Source organism: Populus nigra, chromosome 16 (genome assembly GCF_951802175.1).
Source record: "Populus nigra chromosome 16, ddPopNigr1.1, whole genome shotgun sequence".
Classification (NCBI taxonomy): domain Eukaryota; kingdom Viridiplantae; phylum Streptophyta; class Magnoliopsida; order Malpighiales; family Salicaceae; genus Populus; species Populus nigra.
Window position 1 is genome coordinate 5231572 of NC_084867.1, and position 24374 is coordinate 5255945.

The 24374-nt window shown below is 38.2% G+C and overlaps 1 protein-coding gene across 1 annotated transcript; it reads left to right on the plus strand.

Annotated features, from left to right (window-relative positions):
- Positions 1-10303: 10303 nt before the first annotated feature.
- On the plus strand, positions 10304-10927 carry LOC133676031 (GRIP domain-containing protein RUD3-like). Its single transcript, XM_062097602.1, has one exon. The coding sequence runs from the start codon at positions 10304-10306 to the stop codon at positions 10925-10927; it is 624 nt and encodes a 207-aa protein (XP_061953586.1).
- The last annotated feature ends 13447 nt before the right edge of the window (positions 10928-24374 follow it).

The window sequence follows — 24374 nt, forward strand, 5'->3', positions numbered from 1 at the left end:
AGGATATATTTTAGCCTTGTGAAAAGATTATCAAAGATGGCCTTTCTTCATTCCAAACTTATGCATTTAGGATCGGTAAGCCTTACTTTCATGCGAGTATGCAACATGATTTCTCATTATTCATTCAAATAAAACTCAACTTTGGAGTCACTTCATGGTGTTTTTTTTGTTGTTTTTTTGTTTTTTTGTTTTTTTTTTTGGGTTTTCTATGTGTATGGTTACCTTTCTAAGGAATCACCCGAATTTCCAGAACTTGTTTGTTTGAACAAACACCAATATGATTTTTGTTTTGTACTTAACTTTGAATTCCCAAAAATCCTTGTGAACGTGTATGATTATGCATAGCTTTGGAAGAAAAGGGAAACACGCCCAAAGATTCTTGGCACAATGGTTTCATGCTTAAAGGTTATGTTCAATGTGTTATTTGCATGAAACAACAATAAAAATGAAGGCATGTCATGAACACCAGAAAACACCTAATCTTATTGACAAGAAAGGCTAATTTGACAGAGCAACTCTTATGGCATTATGAGCTTACCAACAAGACTGAAATGGGTTAAAACCAAAAATTAAGAAGTTTTGCAGGCATGATCAAACAGAGGTAGTTTTTTTTTTTTTAACAGAGTAAGAACAGGCTTCATTCTGCAACTGTTGTGCAATTCCCCTTTGGTCAGCTTTCCCACAAAAGCTTTTATGGAAATGTTGTATTGTGTTGGGGCTCTTGACCATGTTTGCCTCCAATTTCTTCGGGCTGAGTCATTGTTGGGGTTAGAACAAAGATGATAGATCAGTCGGAAGAAACTTCTCTAGAGTTATTTTTTAGTATTTGCTCGAGTAAGCTAGAGGCAAGTCACACTTGTCTTCAGAAACTCAAACTCTTAAAAATGGACATTATGGTGAGCACATTCTTCATCTTCCGTGTTTTTTCGTTCAAAATTGTTGTAGACTCATAGGGGACCCACTTTTCATCCCGGTACATGCATGACAAATATATGAACATGTAACTCTTGTATGATGGAACAAGAATCGTGATTTTTGCCCAAACTCTACAATGAAAATTTTCTGAGTGACGACTATTGTGTCACCCACAAGTCTTGAGTTCAAGATGCTTTAAGAAGGGTTTGCCCTTATGCAAATAACGATAGCACATACATCCTAAGGACAGGTTCTATTCATTATATGAACATGGGTAGGTTTTCTATCTGATCTCAAAAAGGTCTCATATCTGCCCAATGACGTTCTTCGTAAAGACAATATGGGGATGTTGCAAGGAATAGTTAAGACACGTATACCCACCATTACCAAGCAGGCACTCAGATATGAGTTGGGTGTTTCACGCATCTGAACCCTGACCAATAGTCTTAGGGCAGATAGCTAATTCCCCACATAACCTAGAAGCTTGTGTGTGCTTTCAAAATTAAAACAAGTAATGCATAAAACAATTCTATAAAATGCATGGAAACAAATATTGAAAAAAAGAGATAAAATTGCAAAAATTTAAACATATCAAATACACAAAGCTTAGTCCAATAATGTCAGAAACAGTACCTTCCCTAGTGGAGTCGCCATTCTGTCGCACGTCAGGATCTGCGCGGCGTCGGCTGGCGATTTTTTCGTTTACATTTGTGTTGCGATGTCGCGGTCGCACAAATTAATTACCCTAGCTTAAAACACACAAGATAGTATAGAGCATGCAAGGGGTCGATCCCACGAGGAAGTTTCAAGTCAGATTTTTATGTTGTATGTTATGTAATTGGGGGAATTTGGTTTGTGATTATCTAAACTATGGCAGCAATTAAACTAGCAAGCAAAATCAATTAAAACCGAAACTTATCAAGAAAACAAACCTTGGTCGCAAGCACACATCCACCAACGGAAATTAGAACCGATCTTTGAAACAAAAATTGCAGTTTATGTTCTGAAATTTTATCTTTTCTTAATGTTGATTAATTAACGGATCTGCCGTATAATTAATCCTAACCAACAAACAATCAAAGTGTCCGCACTAATGGTTCAATTTAATGGTAGCTTTAAGAACTAGATAATTTCATCAAGATTAACATACAAGCTGTCCGCAGCTTGTGTCACTTTGTTCTAATGTTCTCCCTAAGTTCAATAACGTAGTTCCGCCACAATTATCAAGCTTAGTTGCTTCACAAGTTCATATATCACAACTCCGGTTTTGATATTAAACTTAGCAATAGATTGTTCACAATAATAACTTAGAGTCCGCTCTAGCAATCATCAACAACAATCATAGGAAATATGCATAGGAAAACAATCATACTCATTCATAACATAAAATGAAAATAGAAGGAAGAATAAATCTCACGGTTCTTGAAATCCGAAGGTTTGTTGTGTCCTTACAACCAAGAAAAGAGCTTAGCCTTGCATAACTATTGAACAACTACTTCTAAAGAATGAAAAGAGCATGATTTTTGGGTTTGTAGAGGAGAGAATTTGTGTTTATTCTCTGCTGGCTGCTACCTCCTTCTGCTCTCCCTCTTTTCTGCTGGCTGCTGCCTCCTTCTCTCTTTCTTTTTATATGCTAAGAAACCCTAGTCTCTATTTTACAATATAGTCCTTCCTTGAGTTGGCAGTTTACATTTAAGTACTTCAATAACTATTTTTTCTAAAAGGAGAAATAACCTTGCATGAAATCTTCAAGCTCTGACTTAGAGGAGCTAAATTGCTGATATAAAAACTTGGATGTCGGTTTAGATGCTTCGGAATGTAATTTGGACTTGTTTCTTCACGAAACCTGTTTGCTGGCAGAATTCAGTTGTCATCTTTGGAAAATCATATATCCCTCATATGACATATTTTTTGGTTGAAATTTGGAGCGTGGATAGGTCTTTGCATTAGGAATCCAAGAAAATTAAGTTTGCATCAGTTGGGCTTCTGTAGCTCCAGATATTAAAATTTGAATGGCCAAAGGTCAACACTGGCAGAATGCGAGATTTGACTTTGCAGGATGTGATTTCCATGATCTTTCTCCTTTTATTTTTCTTGCATTACATTTCCAGAAAGGTATGGATGTTAGATTTTTAGTGCCACTGGAATCACTTCATTTCGATCTCTAGAACTCACGCTCTGCACAAAACATCGACTGAACGTCAAATCTGCCAATTACCTCCAATTTACTCCTTTTTGCATCTTTCATCCAAAAAATACCTTCAAAACATAAAACAAAGAATATCAAGGCATTTTATATATAAAACATGGACAAAACATTAGGTAGATGTGGGTGAAACTATCAAATAATATGGTTACATCAGTTTGATTTGATTGGTTCGTTGGAGTCGCCACCTAGTAATTTATTGACTTGAGGGCTACTAGGAAACCCGGGTGTACTGGTCTTGTCAAAGATTCACGGGTAAGGGACTGGTTGTGGTTAGGGAAGGTATTAGCACCCCTAACGCACCCTACCTGAGGTAAGCTGCTTCATGATTTTGATGTGTTAAAGAAGTTTTAAAATTTTATCTTTTCATCGGATATTAGAAATACAACTTACATATAAGTTAATAATTCTGGACCGTGAGCAAATCAAAATATTAAATTCTTCTTTAATCTTTTCAATTTTATCATACATAATAAAATAAAATAAAACACCCATAAAACCAATACAAACACACACATACACTTCCACTATATTTCTTTTCTTTTCTTTTCTTTGTTACATCCACATTTACAACATACAAATGAAAATTCAAACTAAACAAATATTACATTAAACAATTTGAAAATTACAAAATAACCCCTCAAAACTCCATAACAGTGCTGGGAAGCCTTTCTGGAACAGCATGAACAGTGGCGGCGCGTCTTCCCACGCACCCCCGTTACTGGCGGCGCGTGGGCTCACGCGCCACTGCATAAAACGCCGAAAAAGCAGGGGTTAGTCACAAACTTCATCTCCTCTTCCCTTCCCTGCTGGCGGTGAGGGTCTTCATCACCTGCAAAAGAATAAAACACCCAAGCCAGTTGATTTTAATTTTTTCTTTCTTTTTCAGATCTGTTTCGGTCTTCTCCTTTTCAGATCTGCTTCACCGCAGATCTTTCTTTTGTTTACATCTTTTTCTCCTTCGCTTTAGGTGGCTGGCAGTTGGGCGCCGCTGCAGTGTGCAGAGGGCAACAGTGAATCTGTGGCCAGGTGTGGACGGCGCTGCCGGCTGACGGTGGACGGTGCTGGTGGTTCTGTGCAAAGGAGAGTTGGTCGATGGAGACGAGGGGGACGGCTCTGTGGTGTGCTGCTGTTGGCCGCTGCTGGGTTCTTCGGTGGGAGGAGGCTGCGAAGGGGACTCCTGCTGGGAAGGTGAGGATGGCGTCTCCCAAGCTGGTGGTGGAGGGGATCGGTTGCTGTTGTGTGGCTTGGTGGACACCGGCGTTGATGAAGACCGAAGGAGAAGAAGACGTCGTTGAGGGGAAGGCTTCGGTGAAGGGGAGCTGCAATCGGGGAGATGGAGATGAGAGTGTGCGGCTGCTGTGGTTTTGGTGGGTGTTCAGGTGAGAGAGAGGTTGATGTTGATGTGGCGGCCGGTATAAAAAAATCAAAGGCAAAGGTGGGGGTGTGGCTTGTCTTGGCTTCAGGAGAAGAAGACTCGGGTAGAAAAATTCAAACCAGCCGGAGGGGGGCGGATGTTTGCAAAGAGATAGGGTTAGGTTTAGGGTTTTTTTTTTGTTTTTTGTATTTTTTTGATGTTTCAAAATTGCCCCCCCTTTTGAGTGTGTTAAGGGGACTAGTATTTATAGGCAAGAATGTTGCTAGGTTTCCAAACTTGGTCCCTCAACTTCTTTCTTTTAGTAAATTTGATTTTTCTTAATTTTTTTGTATTTTTTGAAAACGAGTAGTATCAACATCGATTCAATGAGGAAAATCAATGATTTTAAAAATAACGCGTTAAAAGTTGAACGCGTTCCAAACGTCTTTGAAAATTTAAATTCTTTTGAGACGATTCTAAAAATGCTAAAAACGATGCAAGTGTATTAGAAATGTATTTTTTTTGGATATTCAATGTTTTTCGCTATTTTTAGATTTTTTCTGAAAGTTTATCAAAACATGGGTCAAAAATTGGGTAGTAACAATACCAATAGATGTTTTATATGTAAACCTATACACCGATAAAACATCATCCAAATGCAAACTCCAATCTTTTCTACTTGGATTGATCATCTTATAGACTTGATCTCCCGATTCAACATGTTTACTTATCCACTAGCTTGTAGATGATAAGTAATTGAAATCTTGTGAGTTACAGGGTACTTTTTTAGCAAAGTCTACAATTCAATTGCAAAAGTGAATGCTTTGATCACTTGTTAGAGCTTTCAGGATTCCAAACTTAAAGAATATGTTAGACTTCATGAAATCTATAACAATTTAAAATCATTAGTTCTAGTGGCTTTAGCTTCCACCTATTTTGAGATATAATCAACAATAAGCAAAATAAAAACATAACCAAAAGATACAAAAAGTGGTCCCATGAAATTGATTCCCCAAACATAAAATTTTTTTGCAAAATAATATATGGGTTTACAACATCTCAATTCGTTGGGATATATTATATTTTATTATCTATCTTTTGATAAGGATAACATGACTTACAAAACAAATATGTATTGTGAAATAAAGACAAACAATAGAAACCATATTCTAGCACTTTTCTTGTTATCGTAACATGCACGACGTCTAATGGCGAAACTACCTCCTAGAATTGAAGAGGTTTTGGGCTTAATCATAAAGTTATGATCAGAGAGTTAAAGAGTCGTCACCTAATATTATGGTCACTAAGAAACCTATTGCTATGCTAGAGTCTAGATAAGGGGACTAATTGTGTAAGGGAAAGACGTATCACCTCCAATGCACCTTACCTATGGTAAACTGCATTATTGATTCATTGGTAATCTAAGACACATTTATGTTTGTTGGTCTCATCTACAATTCAAAGCAAATCTCCTTTCATGAGGAAATTTCTACCTTATCAGATTAAATACTAATCGTTTTAAGGCCTTAATTTTAGTATCACATTTATTTTCTATTTTGTATCTTTAATACTTGATGGTATATTTTATATTGTAATTTTATATTTTCAAATATTAAAGTTTACAACTAAATCCTAACACCCAGAATAACAAACTAATTGTTGTGAGATTTTTGGTATTTTGGTCAAACTCTAATGGATAATCATAAATTGGTTATGAGATCCATTTCACATTTTTAAAACATGATAAAAATGAGATTTTATCATTTTTAGAAAATATGCATGAAAAACCTTTAGGATTTGGTCATATCCACGAAAACAAAACATATTTTTTTTGTTTTTGAAATGAGGGATTTTTTTTTATTTTTGGATTTTTTTATTTTAGAGAAAAATCAGATATTTTTGATATCAAATTTGTATCTTACAATGTAATTATACAGCCCAATGTTAGGTAAAATTGTTGAAAAAAAGAGCAATAGACTCACAATTGATTTCAAAATGGCCCTTGAAATTTTTTAGAATTTTTTTTTGGCTTTTTATTAGGATTGTTTGGCTAAACATTAAAATAAAAATAAATTAAAAACTACGAGAAAAACATTAGTGTGTGTTAGACAAACACACCTTTAGTCTAAGGGGTATGGTTGATTAGCCTCAAAGCCCAAGCCCAAGCCCAATTTAGTTGGGTTGGGTTGAGTTAGGCCATTTAAAGGCCTAACAATTTTCTTTTTCTTATATTGAGAGAATTTAGAGGAAAACAAAGAAGAAAATCAAAATTTCCAAGCTTACACATACGCGGCGGGTTTAAACAAGAAAGGAGAAGGATTTTCCTTCAAAGTTACGACAATGCCACTCATTTAAATGCTCATTTGTTATTTCAGTTAAATCTCTATTCGTCGATATTTTTTTTTTATTTTCTTATTTCATCTGAAAATTTTACACCAATTTATTGGGGATGTTCACTTGAAAGCATAATTTGTTTTTCTTTAATTCATTATTTTTCGGTTAAAAATTACACTATTTATCACAAGGTTTATAATATTCCTTTGGATTTCAATTCCTTGTTTATTCTTCAACTATATGAGAAAACTCTACTTATTTTTATTTTTTTTATCTCTGAAATATTGATACAATTGCATTCATGAAAAGTTATAAATATAGTGTATTTAATGGATTTTAAAACTAAATATATTTATATTTTTAGGTCCTTCATATAAGACAAATGGATAATTGCTAAATTTGTTATTAGATTTTATTTCATAAAAATAATGTATTCCATTACATATTAAAAATAATGTTACTTTATGAAATCTTATATAAATTGTTCTTCATTTGATGTTTTTACGAGCTTACTTGCAAGCTTCTAAATGAGCTTGCTTATACAACGAACTTAACGAAGCTTAAGATTAGTTCGTTTATATAACAAGCTTAAGAAACAAGCTCATATAAGCATAAGTTTGAACTGAGCTCTTTAGTACATGAAAATTTTGAATGGCTCACTCGGCTCATTTACAAGCCCAATGAATAAAGGATTATTTAATGATTTCAGATACCATAAGGACTAATTTGTTAATTTTGAACTGAGCTCTTAATACGTGAAATTTTGAATGACTCGTGACTCGGCTACTTTACAACCCTATGAATAAAAGGTTATTTAATGATTTTTGATATCATAAGGACTAATTATTTAATTTTGATAAAGCACATGAACTAAGATATTATACAATATACTAAAAGGGTTTAATGTTTTTGTTACTGTTTACCTAGATACAAAACATTGTGAATTGAAGCAGTATAATGGTAGAGCTGCTTTTGCCACAGAGAGTTGCAAGGACAGTAGGAGAGGGGTGAGATTATCTTTTCATTGGGATGCATTTGACATTGAAAGGATGGTTGGGGACACCTGACGTTGGGCTGCCTTGCATGTTCGCTTAGTCAGACCCGCGCGCATGACTGTAGACCCTAGCGAGACCCAAGGCTCATGAGTCCTGCAATAGGACCTGGTGCTCTTGGGTCCGCGTCAGGACCCAAGGTTAATAACTAGTAATTAACTCTTTCTAGACATTCATAGATATTATTAACATGCTAGTCAAAGCAAAAAAAAAATTTTAAACTGAAAAAAAAAAGATATTGGTGGCATGTCTTCTAAAAAAACTAGATTTTAATAATGAATTAAATGTTTTTTTATTTAATATTGAGATGAAAAAACATTTAACCTACCTATGTTAACATAAGTTGACATGTGAAATTCATGGGAATAATCTTGAAAAAAATAATTTGGAGAGCTTAATCCTGAATTAACTCAATATTGAAAGACAAAATCAATAAACAATAACATTTACTTAAAAAAAAAACTAAGTGAACTCGAGACAACAAAATAAACTTGTGAAACAAGTCATGCACGTCATCGGATTCAATACCTTAGAAAAGACCAACGAATAGAAACTTGACCTAGAAAAATAATCAAACAACAATGCAGCTTACCTTAGGTAGGGTGCACTGGGGGTGATGCGTCTTCCCCTTGCACAACCAGTCCCTTACTCAGACTCTCGCAGACCATAGGTTCCTAGTGATCATAATACTAGGTGGCGACTCCAATGAACCAAGCAAAACACCAATAATAAATCGCAAGTCGACGTCGCGCGGATTTTTCGACGTGCGACAGAATGACGACTCCACTGGGGATAGCCATGTCTGGTCGGACTAAGCATTGATTGTTCGATTGCTTTTCTTCTGTTGGTCTTTAATTTTAGCTTGCATTTTTTTATTGCATGCATGCATTTTTAAGAAAACCCAATTCTAGGATAGGAGGGGAGTAGCAGTCTGCCCCATGACTTTCAGTCGGGGTTCAGATTCGTGAAACATCCAACTATGAGCTGAGAGTTTACTTGGTGATGGCGGTCACATAGTGCCCCAACCATTCCTTGTAAACCCCTATACTGCCTTCACGTGAGGTGGTCACTGGACAGTTCATAGACCCTTTCGAGACCAGTTAGAAAACATATCCCTCATATAATAACCTAGATTTTGTCTGAACTTTACAGGACTTTTGAGCTAAGACCATGACTTCCCTTACCTTTTCGGAATATGGGGAAAGATCTGAGATGATACAAGTAGTCGAAGGGGATTGCCCAAGAACCAAGGTTGAGGAATTACCACACATAACCAAAGTACACTATTCCGTAGACATCATAAAGAAGTTGGCCCCTCTTCTGGGATATATTGATGACAATTTGTTTGAGAAGAAGTATGGAAGAATTGCTCATCTAATAAGAATGCCTGTTCAGATTTCAGCAGTCAAAGCCTTGATGCATTTCTGGGATCCAAGTTACAGATGTTTCACCTTCGGGGATATTGATATGACTCCTACTCTTGAAGAGTATGCTCAGATTTTAAGTTTTCCGAATGACCCATACAAAGTGTACTTCAGACAAAGAATTGAGGATACAGCTACAACAGTTGCTAAACTTCTACATTTGGATCAAGTTGATCAGTACAGGATATCCAATAGAGGTTTCAAGTGGAAAATGATCGAGAATAAATTGAAGACAGATAAGGAAGAAGGGAATTTAGGTGAAGAAAAATATCAGATAATTGCTTTTGCTATCTTTGGGTTGGTTCTGTTTCCTTTAGAAGCCGCCAGAATTATTAGCATTGAAGCTGCTAACGCCTTCCTTGAATTTGAAGAGGTGAAGAATAACCCTACTTCAGCTAGCTTGGCTGAAACCTTCCTATCTCTAAACCATTGCAGATTACATGGGAAAGGGGCGATGCGATGCTGTATCCCTCTCTTATTCATGTGGATAGTAAGCCATTTGGAAGCATCAAAAGAAGTCTTCAATAATTTCTGGTGGTTTAACATGAGGCCTCTTGAGCTGGTGCTGACTGAAGAATGGAATGGTTTGAATGAAAAGGCGTGGGTAAAGAAATACCGAGAACTTCCCCAAACTAATTTTAGATGGAAAGCTCCTTGGGTAAGTGGTTCATCTTACCTCATGAGTTGTGGCGACAAGGCATGGGTTCCATTGATTGGCTTAACTGGATATATCAGTTACTTACCCTCATTAGTGGCCAGACAGTTTGGAGGAATACAACACGTTCCAAGAACTCGGGCGGTAGCTGAGTATACCGGTCTGTTTAAAGAAGCTAACTCTTTGGATATGTTAGATGCCATTAGAAACGACTGGAAGCAGCCTGTTTTTGTCTATAAGGAGAAGCATAAAAAAGAGTTCTCAGTTAGCCCTACATATTTAAAATGGAGGAGTGGCGGTTCATCTAAGATACTTTAAGAGACAAAAGAGCAAAGAAGAGCCCAAGATAAATCGCCCGTGATGTTGGAGCTGAAAAGAAAAAGGGTCAATAATGAGAAAGATCTCCGAGAAGAGTTGGATAAGCTGAGGATTGAGCTCGGGAATAGCAAAACTCATCAAAAATTCCTGGAAGACCAACTTTTGAAACAAGAAGAGATGAAAGCCTCTCTGGATCAGCAATTGAAGGAAAGAGATGAGCAAATTATTAAGTTAAAAGAAATCCAGCCTGAAGCAAATGAGCAACTGAAGGAGGGGAAGACCAAGAATGACGAGTTGGTAAAAAAGCATGTAATGGTGGAGTACGAATTGGTGAGTCTAAAAAGGGCCTTAGAAAGTAGAAAGTCTGTCGATAAAGAGACAATAGCTTCTCTGAAGAAAGAAAGGGACCAATATAAATCAAAATGGGAAGCTGAAAAAGAGAAGAACAGATTAGCTGATCTCACCATTGAAGAAGAAATAAGATTAAGAACTCGATATCAGATGCAAGCCGAAGATGAGAGAGAAGCAAGGAGGGCAACCGAGTCAAATATGAAGGAATACCTGGACAAGATAAATGGTATGAGAAACCGAGTGTCTGTGATACAAGCCGAGCTTGAGTCCCGAGAGGAAGAAGCAAGGGAAATGCAAGAGCAGTTTGAGGAATGACAAGACTATATCAACAGTTTCGGTGCATAACTAAACACTAAGGTAGCCGAGCTTGATATAGAGAAGGAAGAATTGCAAAAGGCCAGCAATCAGATTCAACAGTTGGAAAAGATGGTTCGAATTTTGGAGACAAACAATGACTCATTAGCTGCCAGCAATGGAACATTGCTTCAAGATAACACTGTGTTCCATTACAAGATTGAACAAACCGACAGGCTAATTGACATGGTGGCTAGAAAGGCAAATGAGCTATGAGCGAAGGCTGCCAGGGTTGCCAACAACCGCTATAGATATGAGGAATATTTGAATGAAGTTTCCTTTTTCATTAGGATTGTGGCCAATAGAGGGATATCATTTGAGTGAAGACACTTTGTATGAACCATTTTGTATTATATCTACTTTTGGAACTTTCATAATGTGTACGGAATTTAATCAATCAAAGGAATTGGGTAAAACCTCTTTGTGTATATCAGACTTCGAATGTTACCTGTATTTGGCAAAGGAAGTCATGGATTAGCTCTTTAATCCATATGTATGCATTTGCATCCATATTCATACATTCATTCATTAACACACATGCATACACCAGGTTAAAATATAGGTCCCTAAAGAGCTTACAACACCCGACTTCGAGCAAGGAACATGGAAGATGAAGAGCGTGCTTACCGTGAAGCTCGTTTCCAAGAAGAGTTGGATTCCTTAAAAGACAGTGTGGCTCGCCTCACCAGCTTACTCGAGCAAGTAACTAAGGAATACCTCGGGTGAAGGTCCTTCAACTAGGCCTGCTCCCCTCTCAGTAAACCAACCTGAAGAGATAATAGGAGAACACGCACAGGAGCCCCGACACAATCCAGTATTTGTGCAGTCAACAACACCTGTACCACCCGTACCAACACCTGCAGTCGTAGATGCATTCATTAATGAGTCCCACAAAACCAAGCCATCTGAGAACGTTGATCAAGATAAAATGGCATCACTAGAGGCCAGGATTAGGGCCATTGAAGGAATAGACTTATATGACCCTGTGCGGGCTGTAGAAATGTGTCTAGTCCCTAATGTGGTGGTACCAAAGAAATTTCGAGTTCCAGAATTTATCAAATACACCGGCACTCAATGCCCTGCTACCCATCTCAAATCTTATTGCAATAAAATGGCAGAAGTAGTTCACGATGAAAGGCTACTAATGCATTTCTTCCAAGACAGTTTGAGTGGAGCGGTGTTGAGTTGGTATATGAGGTTAGATAATACCAGGATTCATACATGGAAGGACCTTGTAGATGCTTTCGTCAAGCAATACAAATACAACATGGATATTGCTCCTGACAGAACCAGTCTGTCTAACCTGGAGAAAGGAGATAAAGAAAGCATAAGAGAGTATGCTCAAAGATGGAGAGATTTGGCAGCACAAGTCCACCCCCCTCTCCTGGAAAAGGAAATGGTTGCTCTGTTTGCTAACACGCTAAAAGCGCCATACTATGAACACGTGATGGGTAGTTCGACCCAAAAATTCATGGATGCTGTGGCAGTGGCTGAACGAATAGAACAAGGAGTAAAAAGTGGAAGAATCTCTGCACCCGTGGAGAAAAAAGGTTTCGGAGTGAGGAAGAGAGAGATCGACCATGTCGAAGGTAGTTATAGAAGCAAGAAAGGCCCTTTCCAAAGATATAACACTCAATCCTCTTCACCCCAAATTGCCAACACCAACTTCAACTTTCCAAGTCCAGCCAGAAAACTTGAACCCCAAAGCCACCAAATAAAAAACCAAGCTGAGAGTTTCCCCAAAAGAAACTACCAAAGAACCTCAGAACAATTGCCTCCATTGCCATTACCCCTAAATGAGATGTACCAAAAGCTACTAAGTATTGGGCAAGTAGTCCCTGTGCCTTTGACACTTCTACAACCACCTTACCCCAGCTGGTATAAGCCGGATCTCACTTGCGAATACCATGCCGGTATAGCTAGACACAACATCCATACTTGCAATGCCTTTAAGAGAAAACTTTTGCAACTGATCAAAGCAGGATGGATAGCATTTGAAGATGCCCTTAATGTGAATGCGAACCCTCTACCCAATCATGCTTCAGGTAGTGGGTCTGTAAACATGTTAGAAGAGGAACACTCAAAAATCTTAAAGGTATCAATGGATAGGATCTACCAAATGATGGTAGATGCAAGGTACAAAGAGGGTAGCGAGAATTGTTGTGAACTTCATAATGAAAAAGGCCACGAGATCAGCCATTGCGAGGGTTTTCATAAAAAAATGATGCAAATGGTGAGTCGTGGGTTGCTGCGAATTGAGAAAGCAACAAGTGGAGAGGTGTTCATGATGGAGGCACCAAAGAAAAAGGTGTGTCGAGTACAATTCACTACCGGAAAGCCACCCAAATTGGTCTTGTCCAAACCATTAGTGGAACATAAAGGGAACTATAGTGCTTTACCTCACGACTATGGGTACTCTTTCAAAAGCACTCCGCAACTGCCCATTTTTCAAGCAGAAATTGGGGGATTGACCCATAGTAGCAGATGCTTCACTCCAAAAGAGCTGGAAAAACAAAGAAAAGCTAAGAGTAAAGAAGGGGATGATGTAACTGAGGAAATAAACAAACCTGTCACGAAAGAGGAAACCAACGAATTCTTAAAGCTGATGAAACACAGTGAATATAGTGTTGTTGAACAGCTAAAGAAAACTCCAGTCAGAATATCGTTATTTTCTCTGATTCTAACCTCTGAGCCACATAGGAAGGCTTTACAAATGGTATTGAATGAAGCATACGTTCCTCAAGACATCAATCAAGAAGCCATGGAACATTTAGTGGGAAGAATCCAAGCCTCGAATTATATATACTTCACTGAAGATGAATTAAGTCCTGATGGTACTGGGCACAACAAGCCACTATACATTACAGTGCGTTGCAAGGATATTCTGATCGGAAAGGTACTCATTGACAATGGTTCCACACTGAACGTCCTACCAATGCATATGTTGAAAGAAATGTCTGTCGATGAGTCACACATGAAGCCTAGCACCTTGATGGCGAGAGCATATGATGGTTCGCCAAGACCGATCATTGGGACCCTAGAAGTAGAGCTATATATGGGACCACAGATGTTCTTGATAACATTACAAGTAATGGACATTCATCCATCTTACAGCATATTATTAGGAAGGCCATGGATTCATGCAGCTGGAGCAGTGGCTTCTTCATTACACCAATGTTTGAAGTATATTATGGACGGAATGCTTATAATTGTCAAAGCTGAAGAGACAATTTCCATGATAAAAAATGTGGCCATACCTTTTATTGAAGCAGAAGATTATAGAGATGGGAATATTCATGCCTTTGAAATTGTGAATGCAGAATGGGTTCCTGAAGGCACAATGCCGAGAAAGCCTAAAATCCCAGAAACGGCAAAAATGGTTGCCAAATGCTTTTTGAAGAATGGGGCTCCTTTTCAATGTAATCCCGAGACCAGAATGCCTAGCCTGATCAAGCCAAACTATGCAAATCAAAGATTTGGGCTTGGATATAAGCCCAAGAAAGACGATTACAAGCGGGTCACTCAAGTTAAAAGAGAAGCAAGAATGGCGAGGATTGAAGGAAGAGAGCCAGAAGAAGAGGAACTTGTCATCCCACCACTCCGAGTATCTTTCCCAAGGGCTGCAGAAGTGATTAGATTCAGCATAATGGATCTCCAGATCAATACCTTGGAGGGCCAAGAAGAAAAACGAATAGAGGAAGTGGATTTGGAGAGGAAGGATGAGGTTTTGCCACAGCTCTCCATTCACACCATTGATGAACCTCCTGCCAGATTTTTCGTTCGAAGATTGGCTGAAGGGGAGGTGTACCAGAACTGGAAGATGGAGCCTGCTCCTATTGTGTTTAAAAAGTAATTATTCTTGTTTGATAATGCTCGGACTTGTTTTGTCTTGTTTTGACTTGTGCTGATCTTGTCGGTATTTTAGCTCATGGTACCACAAGAATTTTCTATGTTAACCAAGCACTTTTGTTTTAATGAGATCATGCATTTTCTTGTGTCCAATGTGTGCCTGCATCCTTTATCTCTTCACGGATCACACTTACACGAGCACGCCTTGCACTTTCAGGAATCCTGAAAATTCCATCGATCCACAAAACCATTGCACTAAGATTAATTGGCCAAACTTTGATAATATGATTGCAATGGATGATGAAGAAATGGGAGAGGAAGATATAAGAGAGTTTGCTGAGCTGGTAGAAAATTCAGAAAAAGCCTGCGAACCGGCCAATGAGAAACTAGAGGTCATTAACGTGGGAGATGAACAAGAAAATAAGGAATTAAAGATTGGCACTCTTGTTACAACTGAAGAAAGAAATAGACTAGTTTCTCTATTACACGAGTATGTAGATGTTTTTGCCTGGACTTATGCAGATATGCCTGGTCTAGATACTGACATAGTAGTACATAAGATTCCTTTAATCGAAGGAAGCAAGCCAGTTAAGCAGAAAACCAGGCGAATGCGCCCGGACATGTTACTCAAGGTAAAGTCTGAGATACGAAAACAGTGGGATGCAGGGTTTCTAGATGTAGTCCAATATCCACAATGGGTAGCCAATGTGGTCGTAGTCCCAAAAAAGGATGGGAAGATTCGGGTGTGTGTGGACTATAGAGATTTGAACAAGGCGAGCCCAAAAGATGATTTTCCTTTGCCTCATATAGACATTCTCGTTGATAATGCTGCAAGAAATGCTACATATTCTTTCATAGATGGATTCTCTGGTTATAATGAAATTAGAATGGCAGAAGAAGATAAAGAGAAGACCACTTTTGTCACACCTTGGGGAACATTTTGCTATAAAGTAATGCCATTCAGATTGAAGAATGCTAGAGCCACATATCAAAGAGCAATGGTTACCCTGTTCCACGATATGATGCACCAAGAAGTGGAAGTTTATGTGGATGACATACTTGCGAAATCGAAGAAAGAGGAAGATCATGTGCAAGTGTTAAGAAGACTATTTGAAAGGCTACGGAAATTCCAGTTAAAGTTGAATCCTACAAAATGCTCATTCGGGGTGAAAACAGGAAAACTATTGGGCTTCATAGTGAGTGGTCGAGGAATAGAAGTTGATCCTGATAAAGCTAAAGCTATCCAGGAGATGCCTGCCCCTAAAACAGAAAAGGAAGTAAGAAGTTTCCTCGGGCGCCTGAATTACATAGCTCGATTTATATCCCAGTTGACGGTGACTTGTGAACCAATTTTTCGTTTGCTCAGGAAGAAAAATCCTGGAGTATAGGACAACGATTGTCAGGAAGCCTTCGACAAAATAAAGAGGTACTTGCAAAACCCACCATTACTAGTACCTCTAACACCGAGGAGGCCTTTGATTCTATACTTGGCGGTAACAGAAACAGCTATGGGCTGTGTGCTGGGACAATATGATGAGTCAGGAAGGAAAGAGCAAGCTATTTACTACTTGAGTAAAAAATTCAATCATTGTGAGTCGAGATATACAACAATTGAGAGGTTGTGTTGTGCCTTGGTTTGGAGTGCTAAAAGACTCCGTAAGTATATGTTATACTACACAACCTGGTTGATTTCAAAATTAGACCCGCTCAAGTATATTCGTGAAAAACCTTACCTGTCAAGTAGGATAGCAAGGTGGCAAGTGTTGTTGGCAGAATATGACATTGTCTTTAGGACAAGAAAAGCTGTAAAAGGAAGCATAATTGCCGATCATCTTGCAGATCATGCCATGGAGAACTACGAGCCGTTAAACTTTGACCTCCCAGATGAAGATGTGATAGTAGTCGAGAGTGAAAGTAGGTAGAGCGATCAGTGGACCCTCTACTTTGATGGGGCAGTAAATGTATCGGGGAATGGAGCTGGAGCTGTAGTGATTTCCCCAGAAAATAAGCAGTATCCCGTTTCAACAAGGTTACTGTTTGAATGTACCAATAACACTGCCGAATATGAAACCTGCATCATTGGCCTGGAAGCTGCTCTAGAACTTAAGGCCAAGAAGCTTGAGGTCTTTGGGGATTCCTTACTAATCATCTGCCAAGTCAAAGATGAATGGCAAACTAAGGATGAGAAGTTGAAGTTGTATCAAAGTTATCTCTTGAAGTTAGCCGATGAATTTGAAGAAATCAAATTCACCCATATAAGCAGAGATAAAAATCAGTTTGCTGATGCCTTAGCAACATTAGCATCGATGACACAAGTTGATGCTAAAAGCAAGATCCAACCAATAGATATCGAAGTCAGAAGCTTCCAAGCCCATTGTTGCTTAATTGAAGAATCTCTAGATGGGAAACCATGGTACAATGACATCAAGAAGTTTCTCCAGCATCGAGAATATCCTGAAGGGATTTCCAAGACAGATGAAAAGACTTTGAGAAGAATGACTATGAGTTTTTACTTGGATGGGGAAATTTTATACAAAAGGTCATTTGATGGGACTCTGCTCAGGTGTTTGAATGAAAATGAGATTGAACAAGCATTAAAAGAAGTCCATGAGGGGATTTGTGCCACACATGCTAATGGGCATACGATGGCGAAACAAATTCAAAGGTCCGGATACTTCTGGTTGACCATGGAGAGAGATTGTATAGACTATGTCAGAAAATGTCATAAGTGTCAAATATATGGCGACAAGATAAATGCGCCTCCGGCACCTCTGTTCAATATGATCTCGCCTTGGCCTTTTGATATGTGGGGTTTGGATGTTATAGGGCCAATCAACCCTAAAGCGAGCAATGGGCATAGATTCATTTTGGTGGCCATTGACTACTTCACCAAATGGGTAGAAGCCAACTCTTATGCCCATGTAAAACAGAAAGTAGTCAAGAGATTTATTGAAAAGGATTTGGTCTATCGTTATGGTCTGCCATCAAGGTTGGTAACTGACAACGCCCAGAATTTCAATGGGAAGCTGATTGACGAATTGTGCACCAAATGGAAGATTAAGCACCTCAACTCTTCCCCTTATAGACCAAAGATGAATGGGGCAGTCGAAGCAGCTAACAAGAATCTCAAGAAGATTATCCAGAAAATGGTGGTCACCTACAAGGATTGGCATGAGATGCTCCCCTATGCACTTCATGCGTATTGTACCACTGTTAGAACTTCTAAAAATGCCACCCCATACTCTTTAGTATATGGAATGGAAGCGGTTGTGCCCTTGGAAGTAGAAATCCCATCACTGCGGGTCCTGAAGGATGCATAACTGGACGAATCAGAATGGGCAAGGTCAAGATTTGAGCAACTAAACTTGATCGATGAGAGAAGACTAGCAGCTATCTGCCATCACCAGTTATACCAAAGCAGGATAGCCAAAGCTTACAACAAGAAGGTCAAACCAAAGGTGTTCAAGGAAGGAGAATTGGTGTTAAGGAAGATCCCACTAGCATTAGGAGAAGATCAAAGTAAATGGGCACCAAACTACGAAGGGCCATATGTGGTGAAAAAAGCTTTTTCTGGAGGGGCTTTAATTCTGATTAATATGGATGGAAGGGATCTACCAAGACCTGTAAACTCAGATGTTGTAAAGAAGTATTATGCCTGATGTATTTACCTATATCAATCAATAAAATTGAAGTTTGGCCAAGATTTCTTTAGTGTGTTTCCCCTAAAAAATTACGCATGATCTCATGTTTTGATAAAGATTTTTGGGAATTCAAAGTGTTAGTACAAAATTAAAGTCAAATTGATGTTTGTTCTAACAAACGAGTTCTGAGAATTCAAGTGACATCCTGACACTCACAAAAAACCTAAAAGACAACCCAAACACCATGAAATAACTTCAAAGCTGAGTTTTAATTGCATGAATAATGAGAAATCACTCTGCATACTCGCACGAAAGCAAGGCCTACCGATCCTAAATGCATGCATTTGAGATGAATAAAGGCCATCTTTGATAATCCTTTCACAATGCTGAAATATATCCTTGCAGTCCTCTTTTGAGCCTAATAAATTTTTCTTGAAAAATAACCCTGGCTAGGATCACACCCTACACTGGGGGGCAAGTGCCAAAAAAAATCCTTAAAGTGCCCAAATAACTCTTGGGGGGCACGAAAAAGTCCTCAATGATTGAAAGTTCCCAAACAATACTGGGAGGCATAAAAGAAAATTCTCAACCATCAAGGGTGCCTATGCAAAGCTGGGGGGCATAAAAAAATCCAAAGGATCCAAAATTCTGAGCATAAAAAAGTCAAGCCAATGCAATGATGCTCAAAATCAAATGAAAAGAGAAAGAGCTCAAGTCCAACACTGGGGGGCACCATGGACCATTTTACAAATCAAATTCCAAGGTCCAGAAATGTATGAAAAAAAAAGTTTGGGATATAAGCACAAGTGATCCTTAGTCTTGAAATCCCTTAAACACCTTTGAGCCTACAAATATCCTTTTCTTCGTAGCCAAGAGCCTAAGCCTACATTACGTGCCTAATCAAGCCCTCTCTGATCAAAGGCAAGCAATCTGGATTGGTAGGCAGTGCTTTCTCATGCAAAACAAAATCATTATTCATGTAAATAAAATGAATGCTTTGAAACACGGTTCTCAATAAACCCCCAAATGGAAACTTAAACCTTTTGTGACCAACCAGATGACACTTCGTGTTTTTCACATGTCTGTCAAAAGTGAAACAAAAAGTTTCCATCACTTCTGAAAGCCTCTCCATAGGAATCACTTGAATTTCTTCGGAATGAGTCTGCTTTGAATCGATGTCAAAATGATTTCTGTTTCAGGAATAGCTTTGAAATTCCCAAAAATTCGGCATGAAAACAACTCCTTGTCAAAGACCAAACCTTCCTTCACCTAGCCCCATCCTAAAACCTGATTTGAATACTTAGGGGCATGATCAAGCTGGAGGGCAATTCACCAAAACACATAGGGTTGGCTCCATGATTCACCTTCTAAGAAAATAGAAAATGTTGGGTTGAGCTGAAAATCTCTTCAGATAAAGGTTTAAGGGATAAGATGTATGTTGATGTCATATCCTGCCCGAGAGTCAAGATCACAAGATATGACTCGAGTAAGCAAGAGAGAAAAGAGTCATCAAAGCTTATTATCAGACACTCCAACTTTTGAGAAAAGAAAGACACCATGAAGAAGAGGGGACCTATATTTATCAGGTAAGTATACATACATATTGATCACAATGCATCCTTGACATATTAGTGTCTTACCATCACCTCCTTTTTGAGCGGGCATTGAGCCCCCATCATCCAGATAGTATGCTTTCTAGCCCTATCTTTTTTCTCTTTGAGCGCACCTAAGAGTCTTCAACCACCTTGTGTAGTGTGTTGTCCAACCCTGCCTCTTTTTAAGTGCGCCTTAGGGCCATTAGCCATCTTAGGTAGTGCGTTTTCCAATCTTACCTCCTTTTTAGTGCGCCTTAGAGCCATCAACCACCTTAGGTAGTGTGTTGTCCAACCCTGCCTCTTTTTAAGTGCGCTTTAGGGCCATCAGCCATCTTAGGTAGTGCGTTTTCCAATCTTACCTCCTTTTTAGTGCGCCTTAGAGCCATCAACCACCTTAGGTAGTGTGTTTTCCAACCCTGCTCCTTTTTGAGTGCGCCTTAGAGCCATCAACCACCTTAGATAGTGTGTTTTCCAACCATACCTCCTTTTTAATGCGCCTTCGAGCCATCAACCACCTTAGGTAGTGTGTTTTCCAACCATACCTCCTTTTTAATGCGCCTTCGAGCCATCAACCACCTTAGGTAGTGTGTTTTCTAACCCTGCCTCCTCTTTTGAATGTGCCTTCGAGCCCTGACCTCTTAGGTAGTGCGTTGTCCAACCCTGCCTCTTTTTAAGAGCTCCCTCGAGTCCTAACCTTTTAGGTAGTGTGTTTTTCTAACCCTACCTCCTTTCGAGTGCGCTTTTTAACCCTCAAGAAGATTCATCATTCCTCAACAAGATGAGTCAAACATATCTCATCCTTGTTTTTCTTCTTTACAATGCTTACTATCTAAAGTCTCTTACGAGACTTTCTATCATAAGCATTATAAAGAGGGGGCAACTGTCATAACCCGATTCTGGATTATTCCCCAAAATTCACTTTTTTTTTTCAAAATAAAAATCAAAAAAATAAAATAAAGGCTGGCAATGTGGAGAAAGCTGATCAAGAAAAATAGGCAAAATAGGCAGAAATCAATCTGCAATTTTCGGAGGAAATTCAAGGCCTTTTGGCGCCCCATTGTACCCAAAATCGGAAAAAAAATGCAAATTTAAGGTCAAATTAAATGATTATTGGACAAATTTGCATAAAAATTAAGTCCAATAACATAATTAAATTTTTAATAGGCCAATTTGATTTAATCATGGGCCAAATTAAATTTTAAGAATTAATTTAGGTCCAAATGAAGGAATTAATTAAGTGTAAGGACTTAACTATACTTTAAATGGGTCAAATTAATTTTATTTGGGGCTTAATTGGTGAAAAATTAAGTTTGCGAGCCTAATTTGGGCTTAATGGAGAAGATTGGAATTTTAAGAGACCAAATTTAATTTTTATCAAGTTAATTGATTGAAATCAAGGGTCAAATTGCAAGAAAATTGAAGTTTTGGGGCCAATTAGGGGTTAAATTGACAAAATCCAAAGCCAAGGACCAATCTGCAAAAGGCGCCAAACTATAGGGGTCTAATTGACAAAAGCCGGGGGTCAAATTGAAGAAATTGAAAGCTGGAGGACTCAATTGAAAATCGGCAAAAAAAAATCCCTAATTATTGATCCAAAACGGTGTCGTTTTTATGTTTAAGAAAAAAACAAAGAGGGGGAAGGGACCAGGCGACCAGGCGACGCGTCGCCTGGTCACTGTTCATCTTCTTCCCCACAAAGCTGCCCGAGTAGCAGCTTTCCAGGCGCATTTTCTACCTCGTTTGGCCTCCAAATCCGACAACGCGTGCACCAAAATGTCCACCTGAAACCCCTTTATCCTCGAGAATGGTCCGGTCGGGTCGAAAAACTTTGAAATGGCTCCGTTTATTGGCCCAAAGTGGCCACCCCGTTCAGTCTGCAACCTTGGATTGCCAAATTTGGCAATTCGAGGTGCACACTTTGAACCAACGGCTTGGATTCCTCGAGTCGAATCAAGGGCTAAGACTTTTTCCCCGTTGAAGACAAAATTACCCTCTTTCCAGCCCTATAAATAGGAGCCAATTTCATGCTCAGGGGAAAAGAAAAATCGAGCTCAAAATTGGCAAAAAAATCAGCTTTTCCTGCCCGGTTTTCCTGCAACCAGCCTTCTCTTTCCTTATTCTCTCCTCCCCGCTCCACCCTTTTCTTCTTCGTTCTTCGTAGCCGCTGCATGCAGAAATGATTTCTGCATGTAGTGGATAATTAATTAGCCACTTGCTTGGGCGAGGCCAGTTCTGGCCCAGCCCAAGTGGCTGGGCCCGGCCCGGCCCTGAAAAACAAAAATTCAAAAAAAAATTTTCAAAAAAATTTTAAAATCATTTCAAAAAAATTGTGATTTTCTTGAACATTTTTCTACCAAGTTTGCTTAATATTGAGTTGTATACTTACATGATAAGATACAAGTCCGGTATTAAAACACCTGGTTTCCTTCGAAATAAAAAAAAAAAATTCAAAAAAAGAAAAAATATTTTATTGCATACGGTCAAGTCCTAAAGAATTTTCCAAGGATGTTTTCAAAAAAAAGTTTGCATCTTTCTCACATTTTAAAAAATCCAAAAAATGGATATTATAACTAGTTTATGATCATCCGTTAGGGTTTGGCCAAAATGTCAAAAACTTTTATTTCAACTTTTTTTTCTAGGATCCAAATGTAGACTTTAATATTTGTGGGGTGTAAAATTACACGATAAAGTACACTCTCGGGTATTAAAGATACAAGGTATAAATAAAAGCAATTTTAAAATTCAGACTTTAGAATGGTTAGGATTTAACCCAAATAAGGTAGAGACTCCCTCACGAAGGGAGATCTACCTTGAACTTTAGAAAAGACCAACGAATAGAAACTTAACCTAGAAAAATAATCAAACAACAATGCAGCTTACCTTAGGTAGGGTGCACTGGGGGTGATGCGTCTTCCCCTTGCACAACCAGTCCCTTACTCAGACTCTTGCAGACCATAGGTTCCTAGTGACCATAATACTAGGTGCCGACTCCAATGAAGCAAGCAAAACACCAATAATAAATCGCAAGCCGACGTCGCGCGGATTTTTCGACGTGCGACACCTTTATTGAATGGAAGTTAATGAAGTATAATGAATTATTATATGGAAACTCATATTAGGATATAGGAGTATGTAAGGAATTAAGACATGATAAGGTTGTGAAGGTGGAGATAACTAGATGGTGGTGATAAACTCAATATAGAAAATGGATTATCAAGAAAGTGGTTTATAAAAAGATAAGATAATTATTTTGATGCAACCATATTATTTGATAGTTTTACCCACATTTACCTAGTATTTTGCTTATGTTTTTTATATAAAATGTCTTGATATTCTTTGTTTTATGTTTTGAAGGCACTTTTGGATATAAGATTCAAAAAGAAGTAAATTGGAGATAATTGATAAATTTGACCTTTGATTGATGTTTTGTGCAGAGCTTGAGCTCTAGAAGTCGAAACGAAGTGATTCTAGTGGTATTAGAAAGCTAACATCCATACCTTTCTGTACATATATGGCAAGAAAAACAAAAAGAGAAAGAGTAAGGAGATCGCAATCTTTAAAGTCATATCTCATATTCTGCCAATGTTGACCTTCGACCATTCCAACTGGAATATCTTGAGCTACAGAAGTCCATTTGACGCAAACTCAATTTTGTTGGATTTCAGACTCAAATACCTATCAACTACCAAATTATAGTAGAAAAGGAACTCATATGAGATATGAGTTTTCTAAGATGACACATGAATTCTGCCAGCAGATAGGTTTTGTGAAAAAACAAGTTCAAATTACATCCCAAAGCATTCAAACCGAAATCCAAGTCCTTATTTCGGCAATTTAACTCCTCTAAGTCAAAAGTCAAAGCTTGAAGATTTTAGGCAAGGCTATTTCTCTTTTTTTAGGAAAATAGTTATTAAAAGGCTTAAATGTAAATTATTTACTTAGGAAAGGATTATTTTGTAGAAAAGAGATTAGGGTTTCCTAGGATATAAAAAGAAAGAGAGAAAGGTAAAGGGAGGATGACCAGCCAAGAGAGAAAAAACACCCCTTTCCTTCACAAACCCAAAATCATGCATTCTTCTTTCTTTTTTTATTAATTGTTCAATAGACATGCAAGACTAAACTCTTTTTCTTGGTTACAAGGACACAGAAATCTTCAGATTTCAAGAACTGTGAGATTTATTTTACATTTTCTTTTTAGTTTATATGATGAATGAATATGTTTGTTCTTCTATGCTTATTTCCTATTATTGTTTATTTTAATTGCTAGAGTGGACTCTAAGTTATTATTGTGAACAATCTGTTGCTAAGTTTGCTATCAAAACT

Bases quoted from the DNA above. Each gene is read 5' to 3' on its own strand.
- LOC133676031 (XM_062097602.1), top strand. From the start codon at position 10,304: ATGTTGGAGCTGAAAAGAAAAAGGGTCAATAATGAGAAAGATCTCCGA.